The sequence below is a fragment of the Pelophylax lessonae genome (genome assembly GCF_965119305.1).
Source record: "Pelophylax lessonae genome assembly, chromosome: 6".
NCBI classification, from domain to species: domain Eukaryota; kingdom Metazoa; phylum Chordata; class Amphibia; order Anura; family Ranidae; genus Pelophylax; species Pelophylax lessonae.
Genome location: NC_138773.1, coordinates 197,507,043 through 197,531,653, shown reverse-complemented (window position 1 = coordinate 197,531,653; position 24,611 = coordinate 197,507,043). Strand labels below are relative to the sequence as shown.

Sequence of the window (24,611 nt, the reverse complement as noted above, 5' to 3'; positions counted from 1 at the left end):
ATGTGTTGCCGTGTTGAACTTCCAGCTACTAGTATGAGAGAGTGAGAGCGATAACACCAAATTTAACACACCTGCTCCCCATTCTAACCTGAGACCTTGTAAAACTAACGAGTCACATTACACCGGGGAGGAAAAATGGCTTATTGGGCCCAATTTGGACATTTTCACTTGGGGTGTACTCACTTTTGTTGCCAGCAAAGTGTAATTTCTTCAGTGTTGTCACATGAAAAGATATAATAAAATATTTACAAAAATGTGAGGGGTGTACTCACTTTTGTGATATACTGTATATATACATACGTGGTCCATATAGTGAACTTGGTGTTAAGTTATTCACTTTAAGGTCATCACAAAGGACAAGGGTGTACTCTTTACGTCTAGAGAAAAACTTTAGCCTCCAAATACGGAAAGGTTTCTTCACAGTAAGAGCTGTAAAAATGTAGAAAAGACTCCCTCCAGAGGTGGTTCTGGCCAGCTCAGTAGATTGCTTTAAAAAAGGAATGGATTCATTCCTAGGTATACATATTATAACTAGATACTAATATTTATAGGTAAAGTTGATCCAGGGAATATCCGATTCTTCTCGGGAATCAGGAAGGAATTTTTTCCCCTGCTGTAGCAAATTGGATCATGCATTGCTGGAGTTTTTTTTGCTTTCCTCTGGATTAACTGTGGGTATAGGATTGTGTATATGGGATTGTATGGTTGTTTTTTTGTTTTGTTTTGTTTTTTATTGGTTGAGCTAGATGGATTTGTGTCTTTTTTCAACCTGACTAACTATGTAACTATACACACACAATGTATATATCTTGTTTAAAATCACCCCAAATCACCACCGTACCACTGTCACTTGTCCATACCATTACTGACACAAAATGTAAGTAATTTCTTATTTAAAATAGGTCAATATAACCTTGTTCAAAGAGACACTGTAACCTTGACCATGCAGGGCAAAGTGATAGTGTCTCTGCAAAGGGGCAGCTTCCTCCAAACCAACTTACATTTAGCTTGCCAGAACTTCCTTGTCTCAACTTTCTCCTCCATAGCCAAAGGCAATACCGGGCACTTCCAGGTATGAGGGAGCATATGATCTGTTCCCCTGTGACAGTGCACAGGCCTAGTAGCCAACAGTTAGACCCAAGTAATGTCACATTGACCGAGATAGTGATGTCACTGCTTTCACTGGTAGTCCACACCAGGGATTTCAGTGCTGGCTGTGGCAGTGGAAGGAGCAGCAAGGAGGTGCAATCAAGGTGAATATAAGGGTGTTGGTGGAGTAAAGGGGGCTAGCTCTTGCAGAGACACTGTCACTTGGGCAAGGAAACTGTTTCTCTTTAACCACTTGCCGACCGCCCCACGCAGATTTACCCCACCCCGCGCAGGGCAGCTTGGCTGCGCATAATCACGTGGATCTATGTGATTATGTGCATGCGGTCTCAGAACTGTGCTCCTGATGTGATTAAACACAGTGGGAGAAAGACCGCGGGAGATCGTCGCCAGCCTCCCGCAATCTTTGGGGAAACTGACAGGAGAGCCGCCTGCCTATGTAAACAAAGCAGGTGGCTCTCCAGTAAGACATGCACAGTGAGATTGTGTGTCTCAGCTAAGCTGAAACACCGATTTTGGAAAAAAAAAAAAAAAAGAAACACCGATCTCGGTGTGCCTTTCACAGAGCCCTCCCCCCGCACAATTAGCAAGCACAGTTAGGCTTACACTTAACCCCTTGTACATCCCCAGTATTAACCCCTTCCCTGCCATTTATACAGTATCAGTGTCATTTATACAGTAACAGTGCATATTATTTAGCGCTGATTACTGTATTAATGTCACTGGTCCCCAAAAAGTGTCACTAAGTATTCGATTTGTCTGACGCAATGTCGCAGTCCCGCTGATCACCGCCATTACTAATAAAAACAAAATAAATAAATAAAAGTCCAAAAATCTATCCCATAGTTTGTAAACGCTATAGCTTTTGCGCAAACCAATTAAAATACGTTTTTTGGGATTTTTTTTTACCAAAAATATGTAGCAATATAAAAATTGGCCTAAACTGTTAAAAAAATATATATTTTTTTTATCAGGAATGTTTTATAGCAGAAAATAAAAAATATTCTGTTTTTTAAAAATTGTCGCTCTTTTTTTGTTTATAGCGCATAATCTAAAAACTGCAGAGGTGATCAAATACCACCAAAAGAAAGCTTTATTTGTGGGGTAAAAAAGGACATCAATTGTATTGGGGTACAGTGTCGCACGACCGCGCAATTGTCAGTTAAAATAACGAAGTGCCAATTTGAAAAAAATGCCCTGGTCATTAAGAGGGTAAAACCTTCTGGAGCTGAAGTGGGTAAACAATGGTGTACTAGCAGCAGTGATGTAAAATAACCCACAACAACCAATGCAATATCTAATTTTTGCCATTTGGTGTCAGACAGTAAAAAGCTATTTTGTGAACAACTGCCTTGAGTTGCACACAGCTCCCCCCTGAGCCATATTAATAACTGCCTCCACAATACTCACAGTACATAGGTACAAGACTCTTTTACATGTCCCAAGACAGCTGAGATCACAAACGTACCTCAGGAACTATTCAAAGCATTTCTTGGAGGCATGAGATCATTGTGACAGCATGTCGCAATGATCACTGTAAATGTCAAAAGTCATTTTAAGCAATGTGCTAAAGTGGAACTTTCAGCAAGAAGTCTAATTCAGACTTTTGTTTATAGGTTTTTCCCTTGAAAAGGGAACACTATTAAATTATATAAATGTAGATTTTTTCTCCACCAACTCACCAGTCCTTAAGCTTAGGTATTGGTGACACTGCCTTCCTACTAGGGGAGCACTGTACCCCCCAGCCAGTACTGATAACATATTATGTTGTGCTGGAGGTACTGAGTAGAAATAAGAACTACTAAGGTACCGAAAATAAGGGGGGGGGTGAAGTTGAACTTCAGCAAAGGATGCCCACATGTGGTACTGTCAAAAACAAAAGAAGCTATGGAATTAATTTCTATATGTCCATTCTCCTATTGTCCATTATCTATAGCAGGGCTTCCCAAACTTTTTTCGGCCGAGACCCACTTCTGAATACAGTTATTTTTCGGGACCCACTTGCTTGTAATTGAATATTGTAAAGCACTACAGAATTTGTTGGCGCTATATAAATGCAAATAATAATAATAATAATAATAATAATGCATAATTTAAAGGGAGGGGGATGTTAAATTAAAAATATCAATTTACTACTTTTCAATTTATTAATGAATACGTTTATCAGGTGTTCTAAGTGAGGGGTCAGAAACCTGTGGCATATAAGCGGAGTTGTAAGTAATTAGCACCATCATAGACAGTATAAGGCAGGCAGAGGACAGAAATCAACCACCCCAGGACAGTGATCAGCAGGTTATATGGCACTCACCCACCTTCCACTCCCAGCGGTCCACAGTAAAGGTGAAGCCCCTGTTTGACCTCTCCAGGGCCCAGCACACCTCACCCAGAGTCTCCATGATGAGGAGCTCTATGCTGGTCATGGTGTCCTGGCTCTTCTCCTTCAGATTTTCTACTGGGGTCACAGAAGCTGCCATAAACTCCTGACACCGCCGGACCACCTGGTCCTCCTATGACACTGAGGCTGCTGTCTCTGCCCGCTATAGCAGAGAGAATCCCGCCGCCAGTCTAGCCACCACCGCTGCCACCAGCAGGACTGAGGAGCTGGCTCTGTACTCCATGAATATATCCTATATCACAGCCCACATCGTACTCACTGATGCAAGTATCCTCCTTGCCGGAAATGCAGACCAGCCTCTGTAAACTGCGTGGAAGGGGTCCTGAATCCATCGCGATCTGACTGCTCTGGCTCTCTGTAATTTGCGCGGGCTTGCACAGCAAAATTTAAGCGGGCCCGCGCTCAGTGATTTCCAGCTCAGCGCGGCCCAATCAAACGCAGCTTGCGACCCACCAGTTGGTCCCTGACCCACAGTTTGGGAATTCCTGAACTATAGTATATACATCATGTATATCTTTGTAACATTTTTTGCCAATTTTGGTTTGCACAAATATATAAAATACTGCCAAAGAAAAGCATTTTGTGTGGATTTCTTAGTAACTGCAGTAGCCAATAATTCCAGATTAAACATATTCATGGTAGTTTAGTCGATATTTCTACAGTGAAAGTTAATAACATTGAAAAGTCACTTTTTCATAGTTAGGATTTTCTTTTTCTAATAGCACATTTTGGCTGGTTTACATTTCATTAGTCAAAAGAGGTTTTGGAGAAGAAAAGTTCTCATGTTGCACAAACATGCCGGTTCTCCCATTGCACTACAGGATAGGAATGCTCGTAACTAAAATTTTGGTTTCCAAACACGATCCAAAAACAACGTCTGAGGTTTTCAGCAGGGCAGCGTACTGAGAATCCAACATCCTGAACTTAGAATTATTTGCCCATTAAGATCTTTAGTGCCCCTTTTCCCTCTTCACAGAAGTGTGTAATGTTTTTGGAATGGAAAAATACAGTAAATCAAACCATATTTTCCCTTTCTGTTTGGAACGTTGACTAATTCATGCCTATCACATACCGTGGTCAGCAGACATGAGATTATCCATCAGAATCTCAATATATACCAATTAGTTTTATACAAAATATGTTAGGCATAAATTAAGCTTTTAAGCTTTATAGTAAAGGAGTTATTAGAAGGGTGATTTTGTCACCGTCCTTTTTACCACAGACTCCCATGTAAATGAAAATAAAACTTTCATTGTATATGATTTATAGAGGTAAACCTGAAAATAATTTAAAGCAAACATCTCAGAATACAGTGCTTAAAGTAAAATCAAAATGTGAAAATTAGCTATCCTATAGGGCAGGGATCTCCAAACTACAGCCCTCCAGCTGTGGAACTACACATCCCATGATGCATTGTAAAACTCTGACATTTACTAGGCATGATGGGAGTCGTAGTTCTTGAACAACTTCAGGGCCATAGTTTGAGGGCCCCTGCTATAAGGAGCCTTTAGAAATGTTTATTTTACCTTACCAGTACTCTGAATTACCTTTTGTCCTAAATTCCTCCTGAAAAAGCAGGCCAATATCTTCTATGCAGGATGTGGAAACCTTACAAGCAGACCTGAACAAAATAATGGGGTGGGCAACTACATGGCAGATGAGGTTTAATGTTAAAAAATGTTAAAAAAATGTAAAGTAATGCACTTGGGCATCAGAAACACGAAAGCAAGCTACTCACTAGAGGAGGAACCTCTGGGTGAATCTAAGATGGAAAAGGACCTGGGGATACTAGTGGACAACAGGCTTGGCAGTGGCATGCAATGCCAAGCCACTGCAAGCAAAGCCAACAAAATACTGGCATGTATAAAAAAGGGGATTCACTCCAGAAATAGAGAGATTGTTCTCCCACTCTACAAGACTCTCGTCCGGCCAGATCTGGAGTATTCCGTCCAGTTCTGGGCACCAGTCCTCAGAAAGGATGTGCTGGAACTGGAGAGAGTCCAGAGAAGGGCAACAAAAATAATTAGGGGAATGGAGGAAATCAGCTAGGAGGAAAGACTACAAGCACTGAACTTATTCTCTCTGGAGAAGAGACGCTTAAGAGGGGATATGATATCAATGTACAAATACTGTACTGGTGATGACCCTAAAATAAGGAACAAACTTTTCAGAGAAAGGGAATACAATAAGACACGTAGCCACTCACTAAAACTAGAGAAAAAAACTTAAAAATCTGTACTTAAGGACCTGTAACACATTCCCCCTGCTTCTGCTTCACCCAATCTGTGGAGTGGATCTACATTTCCCGAAGCTCTTCTCAGTGGTGTATATTGGTTTTGTGCTGCCCTAGGCAAGACTAAAATTGGGTGCCCCCCCTCCTATGAAAATTTGCCCCCCTTTTTTTAACGGATGTGACTTCCTCCAAAATTGAAGGTCTACAAGTCCCAGCATGAACCCCTGAGATCTCACAAGGGGGGGGGGGGAGAGAGAAGGGTGAGGGAGAGAGAGAGGGGGGTGGGTGAGGGAGGGAGAGAGAGGGGGGTCAAGGGGGGATGAAAGAAAGGGGGGGAGAAATAGGGGGGTGAGAGAGAGAGCGGGAAATCAAAGAGTGAGGGAGATGATGAGAGAGGGGATGAGAGAGAGAGGGGGGATGAGAGAGAGAGGGGGTGGAGAGCGGGGGATGAGAGAGAGAGGGGATGAGAGGGTGTGAGAGAGAGAGGGGGGATGAGAGAGAAAGAGAGAGGGGGATGAGAGAGATAGAGAGAGAGGGTGAGAGAGGGAGAGAGAGAGAGGGAGGGTGAGAGAGGGAGAAAGAGAGAGGGGGTGAGAGAGGGAGAGAGAGAGGATGGGTGAAAGAGAGAGAGGGGGTGAGTGTGAGAGAGAGAGAGAGGGTGAGTGTGAGAGAGAGAGAGAGAGAGAGGGTGAGAGAGGCGGCTCTAGCAACCAGTGGCCAATAGAGTCTCAGGGGGAGGGGGGGTGGCTTTTTTGCTGCCCCCTGCAAAGTGCCACCCTAGGCCTGGGCCTTGTTGGCCTAGGCCAAAATACAGCACTGGCTCTTCTACTACTGATTGGCCATTTCCCACCACTTATACAGTAAGATCACTGGTCATTAAGTCCTGCCCTTACCAGGATGACCATGCAGAACAATGCATGGTAAGTCAGTAATAGGGTAAGGGTTTGTGCCGTTAGCCTACAGGCAATACTGGTGACTAATTTGTTTCCTCCTGCTTGCTTTTTTTGGGCACAGTTTCAACAGCTTAGGTCCTCTGTAATGGAAATCTGCCTTTAGTGAAGCATTGAGGCGGCCATTGGAAATTTATTCTTAAAAAAGGGAGTTGCCTGGCTTTTATACTTTCCCTTTCCTACTTCTGTCACTGACCTGGGACTACCTTATGCACAAATGATTTTTTGATTTTCCTTTGACTTGCCTAATCTTCATACTTGTTTTTGTTCAATGATTCAGAAAGCAGCGAATGGGAAGACAGACAGGCAACTAACAATTTTAGAAAGAAGTCAGCACACCTAATGTTCCACTCATGTCGAGGTTACTTTCAGTAATAAAAATATGCCTAAAGTATAATTGTGCATTCTGTTAAGTATTTTTTAACAATAAAGGGAAAAGAATGTTTTTTTTTTAACATAATAAATGGCAATGAATGTCTTGAGCATGCAAGGGATGTATTAGAGATGCACTTCATTGACCAATGCTCAGATAGCCCAAGACCCGGTAGACTGGTCTTCAACTTGAACATGATAAACTGTTCAATACTTGCATGTTTCTCCATGAAATGTCAATTCTTTTACAGAACATCACTCTAATGACACAGCAGGGGGAACCAGTGGCAAGATGCAGGTAGAGGCAACTTGATTAGATGATCAGATTTAGAGCTGCGTGGAAAGATTCCCTTGGAGACTTCTCATTAACGGAGCAAGATGAGAATGATCTCTCTTTAGGGTGAAATGTCAAGCGTTGCATGTTCGGCAGGTGTAGGTAGCAATGTACTCAGAGTAAAGCACCAGCGATTAGTATTCTACGCTTGTTCACTGCACAGTGTATTGCTAAGCAACTCCTGGGTTTATCTGACCCAGGTTCATGTAACCAGCCGTGTCTCAACATGCCTTGTTGGTTAAAAGTTTAGAGAGAAAACATCTCACACTAGAAACTAATTTACCCAGTGGAGACTAAATCAATCTCTTTGGAACAACCTGTATTCTCCGACTGAACCTAATACATGCTCATAATGGATCTGTCATGCAAAGACATTTTGACCAAACAAGCACTTTAAACTGTTTCAGTTTTTTCGTCTCCCAGAGGTACTACACTGCACAGTCGTCTTCTAATTAGAAAACCAGAGTGCCATAATTTCAGGTGAATTCACAAATTAGAATGCTATAGAAAGTTTTACGGATTTTTTTATTGTGCCGTAAAGACTTAAAGATGTAAAGACAAAGTGATAGTAGTTTATGGCAGGGTTTGAACTGAGCCACTTACCTGTCAACCTCATGACACTTTGCTTACAATTGGCACGTTTGGACCTTATTATGCAAACAACACATTAATGAGAATATGGGGTGATCTAACTCCCTGAGATCACAGCACAGCAGCCTGCATGCAAGAAAGATAAAAATGATTTATTGTTCAATAAAGATTATCAAATTTTCCATAGTTTATCCGCTGCTTGCTAGAAAGACAAGCAGAGGTATGGTGAAGAAGGCTTTATGCTGTTCAGCAGAGTTCAAAACATTGGCTGTGTGAAGATTAATATTAGCGATGAGCAAATCAATTTCCATGAGTCAGTAGGACTCATAGCAGATCCAGCCAGTTCACTCCAAGGCAGAGTTTCCTGGAAAATGGTGATTTGCCCATGTGAAATGGCAATGTGGTCCAAATGTCACACTACCAGTGCACAGATGCATGCATAAAATACTCAGTGAAAAGGGTTTAAATACCAGCGCTATGGAGTTTCAGTACTTTTTGGACTAAAAAATGATGGTGGTGTAAGCTGCCCCCAACCTACCACTGAGGTAGTAGAATGATAAAAAGTGCAAGTGATGTTGGAACCGGCGCTACCACATAAAAATTGTGTCTGTGCAATTCCATACACTGTATAATTCATATAAAACATATAAAAGTGCATATAGTGCTTAAACCAAAGTGCTGCGTGCTGTAAAACCTTTTATATATTCGCATGGGCTGTGCTCAGTGTACCATATAATCACATGTGTACATATAAAGTGCTGAGTGCTATTGATAACCACGTGTGTGATTGCGTGCTAAAACAAAGTTTGGCGCCAGTGGATGTACCACCGATTGCACCGTTGCTTACTGCACTCTTAGGAAGGTGGCTCAGCACTCCCTGGTCACTAGAACAGAAAACAAGCCTCCATTGCGTAGTATATCCTTGGTAGGGTGAAACAACGTAGCATCCACTCACATTTAGGGAGTTCACTATCAGCTTGAGGTGTTCAATCTATCTACCTATCCTTGAGGTGACACAACCTATCACAGCAATGTGATAGGTTGTGTCATCATAAAATGTCGATGGCAGGCTGCTAGTGAACCAGACATAGAGGGCTTATACAGCCCAGGACCATAGTGTCCATATAGCTGAAATTTATGCATGTCTCCCTTTCCTGCCTGGAGTCTACCTTAGACCGAGGAAAGGTCAGTTGTGTCGCCATCAAGGACCCTTAAACTGGGGAAATATACACTATATCTTTGAACTACAGAAAGAAAGGTGCTGCCTGTCCTATTCAAGCCATGTAACACAATACTAGAAAACATCGGTCTGTTATGGTCTCTCAGGCCCTGAGGAAGCCTTGAGCGAAACGCGTCGGCTTGCTGGGGACCTACCGTGACCGAATCCAGCTTGAGACCCAATTTCCATCCTATACAGATTTTGGTTACAACCCCTTATGGGGATATGTTTCTCTATAAGTAGTGACGTTAATTGATTTTATTATTGTATGTTATGTCAGTCCTTTGTTATCACATATGCATGGTAGTCCATGCTGAGTTTTATTGTTCTTTATACAAATAAAATGTAATTTTGGTTTTACAAACGGTTCTTTGTCTGATCCTTCTACTCCCACTGGCCCGCAAAGCCCCATCTTTTTCTATCATTTTGTTTTGTAAATCCCTCACAGGGGTAAGGGCCTATATTACACGGTAATTTTATATAATCATAAAATGTCCATCCACAAATGGCGCCTCCACAAGGGGATTAGAAGCAAAATCCAGCAGGAGCTACAGAGTATAAAAGAGAAGAGAGGCGCCTCTAAGTGTAGCAGTATGGGGACATTTAATGAAGGTACAACATTTAGCAACTCACGTGGTTGATGATTAAACAGGCACATCTAGATATGCAGGCATCCGGGGTAAAGCTGTCCATATAGACCATCTTCTGAACCACTGGCTCTCACCGATGTCAGTCTGCAATTGTGATTGGGAAGACTACCCTGCAGTAGAGTGATCTGAAAGCGAGACTTTGAATCGCTCGTGGAGCGCAGTGTGGAAGGGTGTGATGAAGATGGCAGTGCGGAGGATGGTCTATGTGGACAGCTTTACCCTGGATGCCTGCATACTTGGATGTGCATGTTTTAATCATCAACCATGTGAGCTGCTAAATATTGAACCTTCATTAAATGTAACCATATTGCTACACTTCTCTTTTATACCCAGTTGTGACATGACGCTACTTGTATATCAAGACATCACTTGTATATCAAGTCAAAATTTATTTTAAAAATGTGCTTGTCTTGCAAAGCGCTCTCAAACCAAGTTACTCTCAAACCAAGGTTTTACTGTATATATATTTTTTTTCTTAGGAGACTGTAAAGCATTGCACGCATGATAAGCAGATTGTAAATGTAATGTCAGGCTCCTGCAGACTGACAGTGTAGCTCCGATACGGGCAAGCAGTTACTTCAGTCCAAGAAGAATCAAAGAACTATGAGGACACTCAGCGCCCCCATAGTTCATTAAGAACTTCAAGCCGTCAGTGGCAAAGGCCACCGGTACTTGTAGTCTATTTATACACAGAACTCCACCCACACGGCCACAGTCTTTTCAAATTGTAACAGCGGTGCAGGGAGAAGGTCTCCGGCCCTCTGTCAAAAGGATGGGGGGGAACAGAGAGAGAACTGCAGGAGCGGGAACATGTTACATGTTTCACCCTAAAAACAGGGCGATTTCCTCTCACTTCCTGTCCCATAGCCAAAACAGTAAGAAATAATCCCTCCAAAGTGAGAGAATCCTAGGGTGTCACCAGGGTTACCAAAACTGGTGTTCCCATTGGAATAATTACCCTTTTACTGTTTCATGTTCATCCAAAATGTGGGATTTTTTAATGATAATGGTAAACAGGACAAATAGAAAAGATAAAACCTTAATTCTAAACCACTTCTGGACCAGACCTTTTCCGACACTTGTTGTTTATAAGTTAAAATAATTTTTTTTGCTAGAAAATTACTTAGAACCCCCCCAAGAATAAATATTTTTGTTTTTAGCAGAGACCCTAAAGAATAAAATGGAGATCATTGCAATATTTTTATCACACCGTATTTGAGCAGGGGTCTTACAAGCGCAATTTTGTTGGGGGGGAAAAATACAGTAAACCCCCCTCCATTGCGGGGGTTACGTTCCGGACCCAGCCGCGAAAAGTGAAATTCCGCGAAATAGAAAAACCCTATTAAAATGCATTGTAGGCATGTTTTTTTACTGTCACTGTACGTGTAGAAGCATTTTAAGGTCTTTAAACACACTTTTAAAACAATAGAAACTCATTTAAACACATAAAAGATACTAAGAGACATAGCAAGAGCTATGGAAAACACAAAAATATTTCATTTTTAATGATTTATATAGTAAAATAACATTACAAAAAAAAACGCGAATTACCGGGACCGCAAAAACTGAACCGCGATGTAGCGGGGGATTACTGTACACTTTTTTTAATTCAAAACTAAGAAAGCAGTAAAGTTAGCCCAATTTTTTTCTATAAGGTGAAAGATAATGTTATGCTGAGTAAATAGATACCCAACATGTAATGCTTCAAAATTGCGCACGCTCGTGGAATGGCAACAAACATTGGTACTTAAAAATCCCCATAGGCGACACTTTAAACATTTTTACAGGTTAGCAGTTTAGAGTTTCAGAGAAGGTCTAGGGTTCACATTATTGCTCTCACTCTAATGATTGCGGCGATACCTCACATGTGTGGTTTGAACACTGTTTACATATGTGGACACAACTTGCGTATGCGTTCGCTTCTGCGCGTGAGCTAACGGGGACAGGGTGCTTTCATTTTTATTTTTTTTCCTATTTATTTTATCTTTTATTTTTACACTGTTTTTTAAAAAAAAATTTTTTGATCACTTTTATTCCTATTACAAGGAATGTAAACATCCCTTGCAGTAGAAATAAGCATGACAGGACCTCTTTAAAGTGGAGTTCCACCCAAAAGTGGAACTTCCGCTTTAGGTAGTCCTAACGCCCTGACATGACACATTTGGCATGTCATTTTTTTTGGGGGGGGGGAGAGGGTACCTAGTTTTGACAGGTACCCGCTCCCACTTCCGCTCGGAGCGCCACATCGCCCTGAGCGGAAGTTCTCCTCTCCCCCTCCCTCCCTGCAATCTTCTGGGACATGTCAGAAGTCCCAGAAGATTGCCAGCCAATCAAGACGTGCAGCGCAACTCGCGCATGCGCAGTGCGTACCCGGCTTCGAAGCTGCAAGCTGTCACAGCCAGTTGCCCACACCAGTGATGCGGGCGCTGCCGAGACCAGAGGGAGAGGATCCAGGCTTTGGGCGGCCGCATCGCTGGACGGTGATGCGAGGTGAGTGTGTGTTTATTAAAAGTCAGCAGCTACACTGAGACTCGGTTCACACTAGTGCGACTTGTCAGGCGACTTGGCCGCCTGACAAGTCGCGGTGGGTCGCCTGCGATAGATTAGCACAGGACCCGTTCTAATAGGAGCGACACAAGTCGCTCCGACTTAGAAAAAGGGTCCTGTACTACTTTGGGGCGACCTGCATAGACTTCAATGATTCACAGGTCGCCCCAGCAAGTAGCGTCCCCCCTATGTGAACGGCCAAATTATTACTTTAAGTGATTGTAAACCTCTGACGTTAAAAATGAACAAAAGAATATCCTTCTATAGTGTTCCCATGCCTCAGTCCAAAGCACAGAGTGTCATTTCTCCTGATGCCTGCCTGCCTGCTCTGCTATCTGCATGAGTCATTTCTGACAGCTAATGCTGACTCCAAGGGATGGAGGAGGACAGGGGAGTGGGGCTCCAGTACGCAGCCTGTGATCGACAGCCTCAGCTGTGCATAGAAAACTGGAAAAGATTTTGGTGGAGCAACATAGAATTAGATCCTTTGATATATCTTCACCGGAGTCCATATTGATGGGATTTATATACGTTTGCGAGAGGTTTGCAGGCAGGCAATGCATTATCACAACAAATAAATAACTGTTGGCGAGTAAGGAAGGAGAGACCAGTAAAAGTGTCAAGAAGAAAAACGGCTTGTTTAAAATTAATTTTTGGCTATACATATACACGTTTATGGATCCCAGATGACAGTCCCTATTTGTTGCTGTCAATTTCCACAGTACATTATACTCTTTACAACTACATTATTCTATAGTTTTTTTTTTTTTGGACTACACAAGCTAATAACACTAAAGTATGTTCATTTTTAGAGCACAATACACAATATAGTTACAATAATAAACACAACATTAGCATAATTTCTGCTAACCAAATGCAACTAATTAAAATATATTTATCTCCCCTAATTGGGGGTTACCAAACCTAGCCTTAAGGTGACCCCCACATAAACTAAGGTGAAGTAACTTATACCGTAGAAATAAAATTTAGATACCCATCTGGATATCCAAGAAACACACAAGTTTGGAAAACAATGATGCAAATGAAGCTGCAGTCAGTTTTATTAATACAGCATGTGGAAGGTCTCTGGGTTACAATGGACAGTCATTATGGCGTGACCTTTGACTTGAGCTTTCCTAGATACTCTGATATGGCATGCTTAGTTTGTCATCATTAATATGAAGCATAATACAACTAAGCTATATTGTATTGAGAATAAAAAGAATATTTATTTTGGCACTCACATATTTGATGTTATTAGATCATTGCTTTTATTTTAGCAAGCATTTCCTCAGATTGGACAGAACACTGGGTTCATCAGAAAACCGCAAAGGGCCTAATTCTAAAGACAAGCCAATCAGCTGGACTGAAAATATAATTTCCCATGAAACTATTAGTACTGTGCAGCATATATACAGATCTTGTAATCAGGGCTGTCTTTAAAGTGGGGCAAAAGGGGCAGCTGCCCAGGGCCCTGTCATTGTTGGGGGCCAAAATCAGCTGCTCCTGGAGCCCACGCTGCTCTCAAGCAGTGGCTGTGGACAGGGGGGATACAGAGGTGGCTGTGGACAGGGGGGGGGATATAGAGGTGGCTGTGAACAGGAGGGGGATACAGAGGTAGCTGTGGACAGGGGGGGATACAGAGGTGGCTGTGGACAGGGGGGGATACAGAGGTGGCTGTGGACAGGGGGATACAGAGGTGGCTGTGGACAGGAGGGGGATACAGAGGTGGCTGTGGACAGGAGGGGGATACAGAGGTGGCTGTGGACAGGAGGGGGATACAGAGGTGGCTGTGGACAGGAGGGGGATACAGAGGTGGCTGTGGACAGGGGGGGATACAGAGGTGGCTGTGGACAGGAGGAGGATACAGAGGTGGCTGTGAACAGGAGGGGGATACAGAGGTAGCTGTGGACAGGGGGGGATACAGAGGTGGCTGTGGACAGGGGGATACAGAGGTAGCTGTGGACAGGGGGGGATACAGAGGTGGCTGTGGACAGGGGGATACAGAGGTGGCTGTGGACAGGAGGGGGATACAGAGGTAGCTGTGGGCAGGGAGGATACAGAGGGGGCTGTGGACAGGAGGGGATATAGAGGGGGCTGTGGACAGGGGGGATACAGAAGTAGCTGTGGACAGGGGATACAGAGTTGGCTGTGGACAGGGGAGGGTACAGAGGTGACTGTGGACAGGGGAGGGGGTACAGAGGTGGCTGTGGACAGGGGAGGGGGTACAGAGGTGGCTGTGGACAGGGGAGGGGGTACAGAGGTGGTCGTAGACCAGAGGGGTACAGAGGTGGTTGTGGACAGGGGGGGTACAGAGGTGGCTGTGGACAGGGTGGTATAGATGTGGCTGTGGAGGGGGGGTACAGAGGTGGCTGTGGATAGAGGATACAGAGGTGGCTGTGGATGGGGGGATACAGAGGTGGCTGTGGATGAGGAGGGGGTTACAGAGGTGGCTGTGGACAGGGGGAGGGTACAGAGGTGGCTGTGGATGGGGGTACAGAGGTGGCTGAGGACAGGGGGTACAGTCTGTGTTTGATTTTTAGGAGCGAAATTGCATGGGGGGCCCAAAAAAATGCTTGCTCAGGGTCCAAACAATATTAAAGATGGCCCTGCTTGTAATGTGCATTAAAAATATATTTCAAAATGATAACTGATAATATCCTACTTATCAACTGTCTTGGGTTCACATGCCTGTAGATGTTAAAGCATATTATTGTGTGTGTAAACATGCATTAGCAACACACATTGCAAATGCTTTTTGGGGGTCGTCCTACTCATTGCTAATGAATTTCCAACGCATGCCAACACAACAATCAACCTTAAAAGCACTACAAAGCATAAGTAAGTGTGAATACACATGCTTTCTATTGTGGTGCTATGCTCTGTGGATGATTAAAAAGTCCATCTCCTTCATTCATAGATCACACTTCATAAATAGAAGCTGAAGTATGGGTTCTATGAATGGTGGAGCTGGCTAAAATGGGGGATATAGTCGGTCATACTTGATGAGTGCCTGTGACAGCTTCTTAATATCCAGCAGCACAAAGAACACAACTTACTAAAGGTGAGAAATGTCCCTTGTGCTTTTTTTTTTTTTTTTAAAGCAAACTGTTCTAAAAGGCTGTTTTCCATAGATAGTAGAGAAGAAAAGTAACTGAGATTTCCATGCCAATTCAAAATTAAATTTTTGTGCAAATTTTAAAGACACATTTTTCAACAGTGCTTACAGCTACAGAGGCAAATGGCTGCCTGTTTTAAAGTGGTTTTCATTCTTGTTCATAGTCTTGCCATAGGTTCATTTTAATGGAACACCATGTGCACTATTTACCCATATCCTAGAACAAAATATAAAGAAGAGGCATTCCAGATATCAACATTGTTTTTTTGTTTTTAGATATCTATATATATATATATATGTAGAATTGTCCCCGTAGGGTTTGTTGCATGATGACTTGTTAGGCCTCCTCTGATTACCAGCACACAGTCACTTAGGAAAAAGTTCACACATCCCTCCTTACTCCCGATGGCTCGTCACTCAATAAACAGTCCAGGGGTGTTGGTTTTTAGTGTTTATTTTGGAACTTGGATGGGAGAAGGGAATACTGGGATACTCCAACTGTAACTATTCACAATGGATAAGGACAACTCTCACTTGGCCTCACCAGGTTGCTTGTGGAAGCAGGTGCACTGCTTAATCCATACTGCCACATGTATGGAAAGAGTTAAATCTCCTTGCTCTTTGTCTCCAGCAATAGACTTGGTGAACTATATTCTCTTCAAGACACTTATTACCATCCCCTTTATTGAAACCCATCCACTGACTCTTCTAGCTGCAGGGGTGGCCCCCCTCAGGTCAGGCCCCTTGACACAGATCTGTACTCACTGTACTGCAGAATCAGATCCTCCAGTGTCTACCCTTTCAGTCAGCTTCTCAGGACCTCTGGGTTTAGTTCCTCTCTAACACTCCTTAGGCCCTCAGGTTGACCCCCTGAGGCCATATAGCACCTCTACAGAGGAGGAGGCAGCCTCCCCCTCCCTCCAGAACCCGCTATCCAGATGAAAGACCCAGAGCGCATGTGCTCCTGGCATTTATACAGTATCCCAGCATACAACAAGGCACTTTCCTCTGCAAAATCACCAAGGCTGTATCAAACACCTATGCACTCATTTGTCAGGTTTCCTCCCACTGTTCAACATGCTTCCCTATTGGACCAGTGTAAAACTGGTCAGACAGAATGAGTTACACCTGAGCACATTGACAGATCCTGCTCTCTGGTAGGCAGAAAACAATATAGATTTACCTGCAATCCCTCTGGTAAGCAGACAGAAATCTAAACTATACTTTTTCTATCACCTACCTAGAAGGGTGCTACACATATACAGTATTTCACAAAGTGAGTACACCCCTCACATTTTTTTAATATTTTATTTTACCTTTTTATGTGACCCTGAAGAAATTACAATTTGCTACAATGTAGAGTAGTGAGTGTACAGCTTGTATAACAGTGTAAATCTGTCCCCTCAAAATAACTCAACACACAGTCATTAATGTCTAAACCACTGGCAACAAAAGTGAGTACACCCCTAAGTAAAAATGTCCAAATTAGGCCCAATTAGCCATTTTCCCTCCCTGGTGTCACATGACTCGTTAGTGTTACAAGGTCTCAGGTGTGAATGGGCAGCCGGTGTGTTTAATTTGGTGTTATCGCTCTCGCTCTCTCATACCGGTCACTGGAAGTTCAACATGGCACCTCATGGCAAAAAACTCTCTGAGGATCTGAAAAAAAATAATTGTTGCTCTACATAAAGATGGCCTAGGCTATATGAAGTTTACCCAGGCCCTGAAACTGAGCTGCAGCACAGTGGCCAATACCATACAGCAATTTAACAGGACAGGTTCCACTCAGAACAGGCCTCGCCATGGTCGACCAAAGAAGTTGAGTGCACGTGCTCATCGTCATATACAGAGGTTGTCTTTGGGAAATAGAAGTATGAGTGCTGCCAGCATTGCTGCAGAGGTTGAGGGGGTGGGGGGGGTCAGTCTGTCAGTGCTCAGACCATACGCCACACACTGTATCAAATTGGTCTGCATGGCTGTCGTCCCAGAAGGAAGCCTCTTCTAAAGATGATGCACAAGAAAACCCACAAACAGTTTGCTGAAGACAAACAGACTAAGGACATTGATTTCTGGAACCATGTCCTGTGGTCTAATGAGACCAAGATAAACTTATTTGGTTCAGATGGTGTCAAGCGTGTGTGGCGGGAACCAGGTGAGGAGTATAAAGACTGGCACTGGGAGCTGCAGTTCATTGAGGGAGTTATTAATGCCAACATGTACTGTGACATTGAAGCAGAGCATGATCCCCTCTCTTCGGTGACTGGCTGCAGGGCAGTATTCCAACATGATAAAGACCCCAAACACACCTCCAAGACGACCACTGCCTTACTAAAGAAGCTGAGGGTAAAGGTGATGGACTGGCCAAGCATGTCTCCAGACCTAAACCATATTAAGCATCTGTGGGGCATCCTCCAATGAAAGGCGGAGGAGCGCAAGATCTCCAACATCCACCAGCTCCGTGATGTCGTCATGGAGGAGTGAAAGAGGACTCCAGTGGCAACCTGTGAAGCTCTGGTGAGCTTCATGCCCAAGAGGGTTAAGGCAGTGCTGGAAAATAATGGTGGCCACATAAAATATTGACACTTTGAGCCCAATTTGGACATTTTCACTTAGGGTACTCACTTAGTGTACTCACTTTCGTTGCCAGCGGTTTAGTTAATGGCTGTGTGTGGAGTTATTTTGAGGGGACAGCAAATTTACACTGTTATACAAGCTGTACACTCACTACTTTACATTGTAGCAAAGAGTAATTTCTTCAGTGTGGTCACATGAAAAGATATAATAAAAATAAATATATAATAAAATATTTACAAAAAATGTGAGGGATCTGCCAAATTTTGCTAATGTTCCAAAATCCATACAAAATAAATAATGTAGCGCAACTAATAACCAACTCAACTATAAAGTCCACTATACTCAGATCATATATGATAGTGCGATCAGATCACCACAGTGACACATATGAGAAGAAAGTGTCCAACTTTTTGAAAGGACCATGCATACTTCCACCAAATGAGTGAAAAAAATGCTCACCTCAGTGTTTGACCTCATAAAAATGAAAAGGTCTGACAACGATTAAAAACCTCTCCCAGGTCAATACCCAAAATCCAATGGCAGGATCGGCTTACTCTTATCACCACCTCTAGGTCCTTTACCGGCTTAAGGGACTACTCTTTCTCTTATACTCCACAAGAACCATTCATAAGAAAGCATAGGCATACATACAATACAAAAGAAGATCCATAGTGCCCTCTATATGTAAAACAATTTATTCTAAATGGATTAAAAACACTTACAAAAATATAGCACAACAGTGCATGAACTGGCATACATTTATGTGTTTCCCCAGCTCACCAAACATAGCTTTTCAAGATGGCAGCAGGACGATGTCACTGGCTCGGCTCCGCCCCCTATATGTGTTACATTCTGTGATTGGACTTACTCTGTACGTGGAGAGTTGACACTGCCCTTAAATATCCTTCCCCGCTAGTAGCAAAGCAACCAGATAAACAATCTATATAGCGAGAAGCAGAAGTGACATTTTTGGCAATACAAAATCCTCCAGACCACGGCAGGAGTGCAAATAGCCGACACTTACATTAAAAGAATGCTGACAACCAAAATTGAAAAAAAATTAAATAATACAAATTTAAAAAGTTTCCCAATCAACCCAAACATATTCAAAAATATTGGGCACTCCTGGATGTCACTCCAATGTATAAACCTTGCACAATAACAATATATGTAAACCAACCAGCCCCAACGGGTACAGTAAATAAAATTGTTATATATATAAATCTAAATGTTTAAATATATATCCCTAATATTTATGAATAAAAACGTTTTTAAAACCATAAATAACATAAAGCTTATATAGAAAGAGAAATATAGCTGAATCTAAATACTACAAGGGCAAAGCACTAGAAGGTGGATCAGACATCACTATTAAAGCAGTTTAAGTCAAAATCAACATTTAAACCAGCTTGTGTAAGAACTGTAGTTTCATAAATCCAAAGGGATTTTCCTCGGCTCAACTGCCTAACATGATTTTCACCCCTCCAGTGCTTTTCAACTTTCTCTATTCCCCAAAATGCGAGACCTCTAGGGTACTTATTATGAAAAAGTTTAAAATGTTTGAACACAGTGTGTTTTTTATTACCTTTTATAATGTTAGCTACATGTTCAAGGATTCTTACTAAGAGCTGTCTAGGTGTGCGACCCACTGTTAGGGTGCAGGTAAAATAAAGCGGTTTATTGGAGCAAACAGTAATAAACGCACAGCAAGAGTGAGGAGCACGCTGGGGTCAAGTCCAGAAGTGGGTAGTCATCCAAGCCGGGCTCGAGTCCAGAAGCGGGTATTCATCCAAGCCGGGGTCCAGTCCAGAAGGGGGTAGTCAACCAAGCTGGGGTAGAGTCCAGTAGCAGGTAGTCTGCCGATGTCGGGTCGTCTGCCAATGTAGTCAAGAGCCAAGAGAATTGTCAGCCAAGTCTTGTCAGACACGGAGGAACACAGAGTACAGAAGACTGCTAGCAGTAAAGAACCTTGGAGCACAAATGCAAGGGCAAGGACTGCAACCCATCAAGTGAATGATATAGTCAGGCGTGCAGCATCATCACTGTGCGACACCCAAGCAGCAGGCAAATGATGATGCAATCAGAGTTTATAAGAGGCAGCAGTCTGCACATGTCCAAGATGGCTGCCAACAGGAGGGCAAGGTAAGACCTTGACACCCACATAATAGAGGCCATGCGGACACTCCAGCATATACACTACCCCTTCTGTAGTACATGTAATAAACTCATTTGATTTACTCTCAGAGTGAGCTGATCCCGCCATCGGATTCCAGTTATTGCCCTGGGAGAGATTTAAAGTTTTGTGTGACCTCTTTATTTTTATCAGGTCAAACACTGAAGTGAGCATTCGATTTACTCATTTGGTGGAAGTAAGCACGACTCTTTCAAAGTTTTGGACATTTTCCTCTCATGTGTGTCACTGTGGTGATCTGATTGCGCTACCATATATGTACTGAGTACAGTGGGCTTTATAATTGAATTGCTCATTTGTTGCCCCACACTATTTATTTTGCATGTTAGTCAATTAGGAGGTGTTGTGAAATCACCTGTACAGCGTTTTAGCTAGCAACTGTAGTTTTTGTTTTGGTTTCGATTTCTAGGTTTGTGTGAGATTGCGCTGATTGTCTATTTATACCATTTTAATGTTCAAAAAATCACTTAATTTATGTATAACATCACACATGTCTAATTTTTGCAAGTCACATTTTAGAAATAAAGTTGTATATTATGGGAGCTGCAGAATGACGTGTGTGTGAAAATAACATTCTGTATGTAACACTGACTGGTTTATTCGTCAAGGTTTTAGAAGAAAAAGTAGGAATTCATCCCAAGACAATGTAGACTAGACATTATTATACGCATTGCTTATCAAACATACACATAACTGTTTTATTTTACAGTTTGGTCATTTTTAAAGATGAGTTAACTTAAATTCCATTCCATTGACAATTCAGCTTATCCTTCCCCTTGATCTACTTCGCAGTGAAGAAAAAAAAAAAAAAAAGAATTGTATTAGCATTACATGGTTTGTCTGGGTTAAATATTTTTTCTGTGAAAAAAGTTCCAGCTAATGTTTCCACACATGTCCCACCTGTTTTACTGTATACACTTCCCAGTTGTCACATAGGGATGGGCTCTGTGTTCAAGTCGAACGTAAGTTCGACTTTAACATCAGCTGTTGTGTAATCGCTGAAATAGGGCGCACAAATAGGGCGCTCCGCGGGAAGCCCCATAATACACTGCGCTGTTGCAAGGCATTGATTGCTGATGATTTGCCGAAGCACGTACCTGACCTGTATGCTTCCAATCACAGCACAATGTTCTGTCAGAGCCATGATTGGCCAAAGGCAGGGTGCCTTTAGCCAATCATGGCTTAGGGGCTAAAGTGGGGTACACACTAGTAGAAAATCTGCCAAAAATTCCCGTCCGAGGTAAAATCGTACGGTTTTTGGCTAGTGTGTACACAACTTTCAGCAGCCGATGCCGACATTTTCAACGAAAAAAAAGTGGAGGGACAAACACCAAAATTTTTATTGTCTGTCCCCAGACGACCAATTTTCGTTTAATGTGTATGCAGTACGTCCACGAAAAATCTGATACGAAAGACCGCGCATGATCTGAAGTTGCTGATGACCCGGAAGTAGAGGAACAAATGTTCCAAAAAAAAATTAAAAAATCGGACAAGAAATTTCGTAAACATTATCTACTGTCAACTAAAAACGGTTATGACCGCTGAGCATGAGAGAGAAAAATCGGATATTTACTCTGATTTTCGTCAAGTGTGTACGAGCCTTAAGTCCACACCCCACACTGTATAAGCCTGCTGTTTACAGGGCAGCCGTGTATAGTGTGTGACAATGGAGATTAGGCAGGTAGTTAGTGGATAGTGTGTTCAGTCAGTTTAGTGCAGTCAGTGTAGTGTAAAGGCATACCCCACTATGTTATAGTCCTGGGCCCCCTCTCGGTGCTCCCCAAGTTTGGTGTCCCTATCAATTATGGTTAGTGAGCAGTGCCATGTCAAGCTGGCCAATAGTTCCCATAGAATGATGCCAATGTTAAAGAAGGGGAGCAGTGCCATGTCAAGCTGACCAATATTTCCCAGTGACGCGAATGGTAAAGACTGGGAGCAGTGCCATGTCAAGCTGTTCAATATTTCCCATAAATGCCAATGCGCACTGAAAGCTAAAAATTGGTCTGGGCAGAAAGGGGGTGAAAGTGCCCTGTTTAAGTGGCTAAGGGGAAACCTATGACAAAATGTAAAAACAAATGGCGTGCCCCCCAAAAAACAAAATCTATACCAGGCTCTTTGGGTCTGATATAAATTTTAAGGGGTACTCCATGCCAACATTTTTTAAAAGAATGGCGTGGGGACCCCCTAAAAATCAATACCAGGCCTTTTGGGTCTAGTATGGATTATAAGGGGCACTCCAAGCCAAAATATAAAAAAGAAACGGCTTGGGGGTCTCCCCCAAAATCCATACCAGACCCTTATCCGAGCATGCAGCTTGGCAGGCCAGGAAAGGGGGGGGCAAAGGACTGGCCCACCCCTCCTGATCCATACCAGGCCGCTTGCCCTCAACATGGGGAATAATCTTTGGGGTGCCCCCAAAAGCACCTTGTCCCCACCATGTTTATGGGTACAAGGGACTCTTCCCGCCAACCCTGGGCTGTGGTTGTGGGAGTCTGTGGGTGGGAGACTTATCGGAATCTGGAAGTCCCCTCTAATAAGGGGGCCCCCAGATCTCGCCCCCCCCCCCCCCATGTGAATGGGTATTGGCTACATAGTACTCATACTCATTCACCAAAAAAGTGTAAAAAAGGTGATCGATCAACTTGGGTACAACCATTCTGTTGGTTTTTCCACGCTTTTAGTTTCAATAGGTTTTTTTATTGAAACACAAAGGGAACAGTACAAGCATGTTGACTAGGTAATGGTGACAAAGAAATAACAACTCTAACAATGTGTCACAAATTTTTACAAAGTAATAAGAGTAGGAGAAGAAGGAGAGGGAGAAGGAAGGAGGATGAAGGAAGGTAGTAAGCAAGTAAGGGGCCAGTGTGATGTCATAAATACAGAGGGTGTCTACAGAGATGTCTGAACAGAGGCATCCGTCAGCATTCAGCAGAGCTCTAGAGATATTGAAATTAGCTCAAGTTAGATAATAAGATGGGTAAGGTGAGGATTCCAAGGCATATTGAGCTACAGTGAGCAAATTGTTATACAGTAAGAGTGTATTGCCGTAGAGAGCTGGATTTTCCATGCTTTAATGGCCAGCAATGGCTGGCTTTGTCCATTGATGGTTACCAATAGAGGAAGACAATGACATAATGTGACAAAAAGGCCTTATCTGAATGGTCTCAAAATTACAGTTACTTCCAGCCAGAAATATATGTGTTTGAGTTCCAACTCCTTCATTGTGAACATGTAGTAACAGCCTGATGACAGAATTTGTACAGTGGCCACAAACATCTACAGAACAATTGTGCTTACATACCCAAAAATAATGTTCCTGGAGGTGTGCATGCAAGCATGCACTGGTATCTATTCAGACACATACATATTGCCAGCCTGTAACATACTTATTCTCCACTATTGGAAATCTATTGTACATCCTGGTGCTTTAAAGCGGAACTAAACCTTCCTATCCTTTACAGCCAAGGAGCTTGCCATCTTAGCCTGTTTGATCTAGAGTTACCATAGTGCTGCTCACATGATCAGTTATGACACCAGTCATATGATGGCTTGACAGTTTGGTCGAGAGCAGAAGCAACTGTGACAGTTTATCAATCATGGTATGCTAAACAGGACAAATAGAGAGGGTGAATTTTCATAATCGGGGCACAGACAGCAATTCAAACTGACAAGTGTTCTAATCCATCTTCACTCTATCCAAAATGTAAAAAAAAATCAGTTTTGCCTTGAGTTACAGTTTAAGATCTAACTTAATTATATGTAGATGTACATTTATATTATGGAGGTAAACATTACCGAACAATGCAATACAATTATTTGTAAAACCTACCCAAGTCTGTTCATACTCTAGAGGTTGTCCTGCCACATTGTCCATTTCATAGAAGCCTTCCCGTTTTGCCAGCTGATATTCCATCCGTAGCTGCTGAATGCGGTCTGCATTCCCAGATTTTGAGCGGCCACTAAAAAAAAAAAAAAAAAAGCGAATACATAAAATGAATATTTATAATTACCATTTGCTGAAACTTTCTTGCTCCAGTGCAAATTGTTAATGTTTACAAGCATTATTTGCAATTGAGCCCGTTACCATCTGGATGCTGAATAATGCTTTTATTAGTAGTTTCATTGCTCGGAATAAAAGCGAGTTTTCCAGAGAATGAAAATATTCCTTAATTTATCTATAAATTAGCAAGTCATGAATATTCAGTGTTATACAAACAATGGTGCAATATAGCCTTCACACTGACCCAAAGTGATAATAATGAAGAAAAACACCTGCAAAACATCATTTTTAAACCAAATTGGATTTTAGTGCCTGAACTGAGAGTAA

General features: G+C 42.5%; 1 protein-coding gene across 2 annotated transcripts in view; it reads right to left on the bottom strand.

Moving 5' to 3' along the window:
* PARD3B (par-3 family cell polarity regulator beta) overlaps positions 1-24,611 on the bottom strand; it is a 2,025,707-nt gene that overhangs the window by 524,266 nt on the left and 1,476,830 nt on the right. For both annotated transcript variants that reach the window (XM_082260765.1, XM_082260766.1), the window contains exon 21: positions 24,114-24,243. In XM_082260765.1, coding sequence (XP_082116891.1) covers positions 24,114-24,243 — 130 coding nt within the window. The remainder of the gene's footprint in view (positions 1-24,113; positions 24,244-24,611) is intronic.